At 43.9% G+C, this 8,163-nt stretch overlaps 1 protein-coding gene across 1 annotated transcript; it reads right to left on the reverse strand.

The window, feature by feature from the left end:
- Positions 1-2,449: 2,449 nt before the first annotated feature.
- Positions 2,450-4,968, reverse strand: LOC146171736 (uncharacterized). Its single transcript, XM_084586332.1, has 3 exons — positions 4,833-4,968; positions 2,947-4,596; positions 2,450-2,490 (listed from the first exon to the last, which is right to left on the reverse strand). The coding sequence occupies exons 1-3, from the start codon at positions 4,966-4,968 to the stop codon at positions 2,450-2,452; spliced, it is 1,827 nt and encodes a 608-aa protein (XP_084442458.1).
- Positions 4,969-8,163: the final 3,195 nt, after the last annotated feature.

The raw sequence follows: 8,163 nt of genomic DNA on the forward strand, positions 1-8,163 counted from the left end.
AAACGTGTCTCGTGGCAGGTATCGCCTCACACTTGTAACCACTCCGTGCTTGAAACTTCATGCCAGGGTAAACAGTGTGCGCAGTAGGTGTTATAGCACTTCACCCATCTAGCAATAGCATCCGAAAAGTAATGTTCACGCACTGTACCTTACATTTGGGAGTGAACAGCCGCTCCCCAGCAAACCATATCATACCCAGCCAACCATTAATATTCAGAGGATGTCCACAAATGGTCCAAACATCCAATGTCACCTGTGAACATTATGTGGATATTGAGTGGACCACTAGATGGAGATATCAGTTAGGGGACATTCAGGGGATATTATCTGGAGGATATTCTGTGAATGTTTGAAAGTTTCCTGAACAGCTTGACAAATGCAGTATTTAAGTACCAATGTAGTATTTCTACTTCAGATCTATCCCACTGAAATGATTCAATATGTGGGTTTTTCTTAACTAACTTTGTCTGAATGTTCTGTGGATGCAGTTCTCATGCCTTTAGCAATTGACAACCTATGTCAACACAAGTTTTGCATTGATGACATATATAGCAAGGCTTGCTGTGCTCAACTGCTCTATGGATCATTCCTGCTCTCCCCTGCTAATCTGGGTTCAGATTGAGGCAGTTTTTACGCTGGTGGTTTTGATGTAAGCAGTGAAAAAATGTGCAATAGAACTGAAGAAAGCAATGTGGTATTTCGATGCAAGTTATAAAAAACAACACTTGTGTGCTGGTGCACATTAAATGGCCTCCATATCGACAAATATTAATTTTCAGCTCACTGTTACGCCACATTTTTACCCCAAGTGCAGCTTTGAGACATGAAACCCTGGATGCCATTGAAAACTATTCCTCCTGAATATGTCTTCATACGGTGCACTTAGGCACAACAAGATGCTACAGGACTATGCCTGTTGCAATGTCTTGTTCACAGCAGTAAAATAATGCAAGGTGCACATATATTTATTTCTATTCGTATACCTTGCAGACTGCATGAAATTATGGCATGGCATGGCAGTCTGGGAGAGGGTATTGCAATCAAACAAGCGAACAAAAAATGGTTAACATGCACTGATCGATTAAACATATAAAGTGAACAATCAGACAAGACTTCAACAAAACGAAAAATACAGTTGAAAGCTATTCATAGAACTGCCGCATACAAAATAAATGTAAGAAACAAGCAAACAAGTACAACAAACGCAGCACCGTAGCTGTACAAAGAAGTAAACTAAAACTACATGCCAACTGCTTCTTGGTCCCACTACTGCCCTATCACATCCTCCTCCCCCTCGTCAGGCCTTCCTTCTCAAGGTGACAGCCGTATATAAAATGCCGCCAATGACGAATGCTTTGCCCAAAGACAAGTCCTCTTGTCGAAACACTGGCTAGTGCCTGAGGACCTTTGTTCATTTTCTCTGCACTCTTCCAATACATACAGCAAGTTAGGCTTCTCAACAAAATACAAAAAAATACACACATGGACAAAACACCTGATTACATGAGCATATCAAAGAAAACACAACTCATGGCTGCTCTTCTGGACCAGTTATCTTTGTTGCACTTAGATAATTTCTGAAACTGCAGCACATGTCCACTTCTTTAAATGCATCAATTGAAATATATTTCTGTACAATAACAAAACAGAAAGCTAAGGGTACTGGCACAAGCTGCATATTTCTTGCTAAACTGCCTTTCTAGATCATTCGCACATTGGTGACACCTGTTGTAGGTTCTCAAAACTTGAGCTTTGATGCAGTAAATGAGGTAGAGGAGCACTGATCTGGATGGACAAATAGCTAGTAAATGCTTATGTTGTGTTCACATTGAAGTCGAAAGATGAGTTGCATGCATTTGTGTCCACTTTGTTCGTGTAGTCATCTTTTTTGGTTTTCATAAAATTGTCACACCAAATGGCCCACGCCAGTAGGCTCGTACACAGAGTGCCTGGTGTACACCTGCCTGCCTCAGACAATGCTATCTTTTCGACATAGCACCTGGGCGCCTGTAATGTGATAAATAACTCTTGCCTTTGCCCAGCAGACAGAAATAAGAGATACTGAAATAACTCAAGTTACCGAGGTCAGAGAAATAACTCAAGTTACCGACATTCTAGTAGAAATTAAGAAGAAATGGACATGGGCAGGACATGTAGTGCGAAGAGAGGATAACCGATGGTCGCTGAGGGTAACAAACTGGATTCCAAGGGAAGGAAAGCGTAGCAGGGGGCGGCAGAAAGTTAGGTGGGCGGATGAGATTAAAAAGTTCGCAGTGGTCAAGTGGATGCAGCTAGCACAGAACCGGGTTAAGTGGAGAAATATGGGAGAGGCCTTCGCCCTGCAGTGGGTATAATCAGGCTGATGATGATGATGATGGCTCAGAAGAATATGTATCAAACAGGCCAACAGTCTTTGCAACTATGAAAGCGTCAGAAATATCTGCCCTCTTTAGATGAGGCAGTTGAGTATTTCGACAGCTGAAAACTGAACTAAGTAAAAGAAAGAATTACACACCACTAGTGGAAGCCAAAGCCATGAGCTTGTCATGTTGTATGCAGCACTAACCCAGGGCTGTGGCCGTCGATTTTCCGTTTGAAAGAAACAATCTTTACTTGACAGGAAAATTAGCTGAATAATGCTCACTAGCAACGCACTCAACCATGAAGCAGCAGTGGCAAGTAGAAAGGTGACTGCTGTTGTTTTATCACGTTAAAGCTCCAGGTGATCGAAATTACCCAAAGACCTCTACTACAGTGTCCCTCGTAGCCAGAGTCACTTTGGGACGTTAAGCCCATTGAAGTAAACCAAACTATAAGTGTTTGCCCTGTAAATGTTTTTCTGAAAATGAAAAAAAAAGCTGACACTAGTATCATTCCAAAAAGCCTTGACTGCTGACTTCCCTCATGTATTTTATGTGTGCAGTAAGGGAAAAACTACCGATTTACTTCCAAATGGTAGTAAGACTGCCTTCCTGACGTTCTTAAATGGCCAGAATTTTAACTCCGACAGTTTGGAGACCACGGCAACACCAATTCGGCTTGATTCGAATGGCTCTGTGTAAAGATTCTCTTTAGATTTGTACTCGTGGCCTATAACACAAGAGGAAGACACGCCCTCCACAAATGCGAAGTTCTTTACTTCGACAATGTGGCCATCAACAATGCAACAATTGTCCGGCCTGCTGCAAGTGATCTTGAAGCTATCGGTCTTCGCAACAGAATACTCAGGGGGCTTACAGCCTTCAGGAAGCAGCCCTCTGTTATGAGCTCCATCGAAACTGAGTTCACTCAATGTACTTTTGCTTTTTCGCAACTTCACTTGGACATGTTCCTTTTCGATCATTCGGTTGTACAGTTGCTGAAGCAATACCCCTGGCTTCCGAAGCTCCTTTTTAATTTGCTGGAGGCAATTCTCGAAAGGGAATGCACTGTAATTGTCCAAGGGACCGAAAGCACTCACATCATCCGCAAGGTGCAAGAGGCAGTGCACATTAAATGAAACATGCTCTTTACCATACAATCTAGCAAACTCAGAAACAAAGTGCTGCAACAGAAGGCGTGCATAGGAGCACTGTTGAATGCAGAGGTCTTTGCTCACCAGTACTGATATAGCACAGTGGAGAACAAGGAAGTTCGAATATAATGCTGGTGGCAAGATATCTACAAGAACACGAGGCCCTGTATACAATAGAAAAAGCCGGAGCTCAGTAGCCTTCCACCGGTCGAAGTCAGTTATAGGCCTCCCTTTGCGTACAAACTCCGCAGGGATGTTGCAGCTAGCATCTAAAATTTCTTGAGAGAGCTGTGTCCGGCAAGTAGGCCCAATACGAACTGCCAGTGGCCCAGAAAGCCACAGATGTATTAACTTTCTCGTTACACCCAAACAAACCAGATGCATGTAATCAAATGGTACATCTCTCACACAATCAATGGGTAGTCTCAGTAGAACCGATGTACCATGGTGGTGCCCCTCGTCCATTTGTTCTCTAAACGAAGAATCTGTTCTCGGAGTTCCAGCTGTTGAAGGAAGAGCAACTCTGCTATTCAAATAATCGCCTTCTGCGTCACAGCGTGGACAACTTGAGTACCCCGTATGTGACTTTGTCATTAGCACAAATGATCTTGCAGGAGCATCACAAACAAAGCTGTGTATTTGCACTGCATAGTGAGAATTCTGGGTAGCTAGGCCATTTTCCAACAAGTGAAGTAGCTCATCAACAAATGCTGCAAGGTATTCATTTGCATCAGGTGGTTTTGATGTCCCGGCAAAAACACCAACAGGAAATGGGGCCAGTCCTTTGCAGTTGGTTACCAAACATAATATAGGCCAAATTTGTGTGCGGGAGCTTTTAGCCACCGGAAGACCATCAATGTTGAAAGACAGAGACAGAGTTGATGGCACACTGTCCACTGTTTTCAGAGCTTCAAGTAGGCCTCGGAACAATCCAAAGTGGCAGTACTGCCCCAGCCCCATGTTAACAATGTTAACTCCAGGCTGTCTAGGAGTTTTAAGAAGAGCACGGGCGTCGCTCGGCAAACCTTTGAAACAGTGGTGGTTCTTCAGTACCTTTAGCAATGAATTGTAACTGCTGTTTGCTTAACCTTATGGGTCACAGCCCAGGCCTGAAGTTCTTCGGCAAAGCTGTTATAAGAGCTGCCCACTCTGGTTCCTTGCACATAGTCAATCATTCCCACAACACTATTGTCATTGGCATCTGTGAAATCTGGAACAAGGTTGGATTCCCAATCGGCTGTCGGCGCACTTGTATTTATAACGGTACACTCAGCTACACCAGGACGAGTCGGTACCTCGCCAGACGTGCCAGACGTACTTGAAGCATCGGCCACCTCTGAAGTTTCGTTCGATCCAATCTGAGGAGCCTGCGTGTCACACAATGCTGTAGCGACACGTCTTACTTGATACCAAGCTTTTTTCTCTACTGCGGATTTGTGCTTGGCCTTCGGCATAGTTCCTGCGTTAAGGGGCTTCTTGCCTTTCCTCAGCACGTTCTAGTGGTTACCACAGTATTTATGCAACTGTAATACACAGAGCCGCGCTCACACTTTTTGGTCACACTACCTTGAGTCAACGATGCAAATCATTTTTATCACCTGCCACACTGCTGGCCGCAAAGTACACTTCTGCACCGCACTATGGTAACCGCACTAGCAACCGGGCTGCCGCCTCCGCCACTATAGTGCCTAGAGTATACTGGCTAGTGTGCCGAGGGCGCGCGCTGGCGTGTCCGCCGCGGTGATGCCTTCCCGCCGCCACCGCGGGGCGGCACTACCAATAGCTAAGGTGCTATCGCAACGCGTTCGCGGCCTCGGCAGCATAGGCGGCATATAGGTCCGGATAGCGTGCTGCGCTTTTCACTGCGAAACCTGTCTCTTGACGGTTTAAGCGCACTTTGTGTCTAAAAACAGTCTTGGTGGAAGACATTCATACCGTCCTAGTACTGTGCGGAGAAAATCATACGCTCAAATAGCGCTCGAGGAAGCGTTTAACAAATACTATCTGGTCCATGTCTGCTATATATCTGTTTTATTTATTCAGCTGAACCGGATAAGGTCTTAAGCAGAACACATATTGACTTCCTGATATCCAGCGAGAGAAGAAATTTGAGAAAACCACCTAAAGTTGACACGTTGGTTGCAATAGTTTGTCAATCTTTGATTAAACGATCGAATCCGGGCCGGATTCAATATATGAAATATTCCGATGACGATTTTATTTGATCTAGAGCCACTCGATTGCGATCCACGAATTGCGATTGCGGATGTAAGGTATCGTATGCATCTTCCTTCTGAGTGAGCGCTCAGTCAGCCCAGGTGGTTGTCCCGAATTATGGGAACTATATTTTCAATCGCGATCTAACCCGGAACGGATCGACGACGACTGTTATTGTCCGTGTGACACAGGTATCCGAAAATACCCTTAATATTTTACACTGTTCATTAATCCAACTTTGAATTTTATTTACTCTTCGGTCTTTTCTTATGGTCCATGGTATATCGCGATGCCGCAGTCAAGTGCTACGAACGTCAATACGTATACGGGCCTCATGCTTTCGGATAGGTTACGTCGACGTTTCTGCAATTCAGTCATGCTTATTGCTAAGGTGATATATATCAGGTTAGTGACGTTTTATAGCGTCACATTTATGCTACAGAAAAGAAGGGCGATCTTGCTTTTTCGTAACATATATTGCACGCGCGCATGTTTTCAAAGATCGCATATGCGACAATAAACACAAGCAGTCTGAATCTGACTTCAGTTTTTGTTCTTACTCTTTATTCATTTGTTTTATTAGGAAGTCACTTAATTGTTGCTTCATACATAAATGATTATTATGCGGTGTGCTTTCTTTTGTAACAGAAGGAAAGGCAAGAAACAAAAGTGGTGATTGTATCACTGATTCTTTTTTTTTGCAAAGTCTACAATATAGTAAAATTTGAGCAAAAAGGCGCAGCAACAATAAACAAGTAAAAATATAGAAATGCACCGCTAAAGGTTTTGGAGAAAGGCCGCACATATGACACCGCAATAATTTTAAAGTAGTCTGATACCAATTTTTGGTGGTATTTTTTTTTTTTCACTTGCTAATGATGCGCTAGATATTCCTGTATAATTCTCCACGTGGTTTCTCGCTTACCAGCGCTAAGTAATTTATAAATTATTTTACTTTCTTCACCAGTTTCGGCTTCGCGGTTTTAGCAGCCGAGCGGTTGTTGTACGGTCACAATTGCATAGGTCACGCGCGGGATTAAAAAAAAAAAAAAAAAAGCTTCAACCGCAGACTCACTTATTAGCTCCTCATTTTGCGCTTTCAATAGAGCCACTTGTTCTGCGCTCCATGCCAATTTTCTCTTAGCTCTTCTCAGAGCGCGAGAAATGTTGCAGCATTTATTTGGCTAGTTGCATGCTTTTTCCTTCTTTCTGCGCATCTTAGCCTCCGCTGGTATTTGCATTAAGCGCAGCTAACCCCTTCAGAGTTGACGGTCAAGCGACACTTTTTCTGGAAAATATATTCCCATGAATGATATGTGCTTCCTGAATAAGCTGGTTTGCAGGCCACATTCGGAACAAAGACCCTCCAGTGCACTCCTATATAGCTCTATCTTCAGCTTTAGATATTGTTGTATTGTACGCGCTTGTTTTTTTCTTTTCCGAGAATATACACTATTGTGTCCACAGAACTGCGTTCAGGCTTCCAATTTTTTTCTTTTCCGAGAATATACACTATTGTGTCCACAGAACTGCGTTCAGGCTTCCAAAAGTTCTTTTTGGAAGTGACAAAGTGACAAAGTTCTTATATATATATATATATATATATATATATATATATATATATATATATATAGGCTCGATAACGCGCGTAGGCACAGATCCAGCAGGTGCTTCGGTTAATTTGGTCCAAGTTGCAGGTATGTAAATTGAGTCAAATGGATCCCGAGGCTCAAAGCTGCACGTCTGCTGCTGCGGGCATGTGTTCTCGCTTGGCTCTTCTGCTGCCAGCTCCTTGGAAGCATTGTCAAACATCCTTGACGGTGCGTGCATGGCTGTCGTCTGCACCACTGGCATTACGGCACTGCGTTTTTGTCGTTTAGCGGCCGGTTGGTCACAGAGGTTCCTCAACTTTCTTTTCGATGTCTTCTTAGGCAGAAGATGGTTCGGATAATGGTCGAATAGCGTTGGCACGGTTTCGGGCTTAATTCGTGGTCTATCTCTAGCGAGCTCGTTGACGATGCCATTTACTGTCACTTTGAACGTTCTCTCGATGTAGCTCTCCTCAAAATATTTTTCGCAGACAACACACGTTGAAGTCAACTTGCGGTCCTGTCTTTTAATCAGCCGCTTCCACTAGGCAAGCTGCGCAGGGTCCGATGGCACACCGAACATAGAAGCCTAGTCCTGAGCGGTAGCCACTCCGACAGAGCGACACGAAACATGTCTTTTCCCTGCCCTGATGCTTTATTTTTAGCATCATTAGTCGTTGAAAATTTAATTATCTCATATGAATGCAAGAAACAGAACGACTAAAACAAAAGAACAGCGTAGACGCGTCAAAGCGCTCGAACCCACTGATGGCTCGGCCAGCGCAGCTGCGGCAAATCAAGGGCGCGCCGGCGGCCGACGGCGTCGACGGCACCTTTACGATG

This window comes from Amblyomma maculatum, unplaced genomic scaffold, assembly GCF_055883805.1.
Source record: "Amblyomma maculatum isolate TAMU_Amacu unplaced genomic scaffold, ASM5588380v1 scaffold_18, whole genome shotgun sequence".
NCBI lineage: Eukaryota > Metazoa > Arthropoda > Arachnida > Ixodida > Ixodidae > Amblyomma > Amblyomma maculatum.

Bases quoted from the DNA above. Each gene is read 5' to 3' on its own strand.
- LOC146171736 (XM_084586332.1), bottom strand. From the start codon at position 4,968: ATGCCGAAGGCCAAGCACAAATCCGCAGTAGAGAAAAAAGCTTGGTAT. The intron at 4,597-4,832 runs GTACGTCTGGCA...CATAAGGTTAAG, and splicing joins AGAGGTGGCCGATGCTTCAA to CAAACAGCAGTTACAATTCA. The intron at 2,491-2,946 runs GTAAATCGGTAG...TCTTTTACTTAG, and splicing joins AGTCTTACTACCATTTGGAA to TTCAGTTTTCAGCTGTCGAA.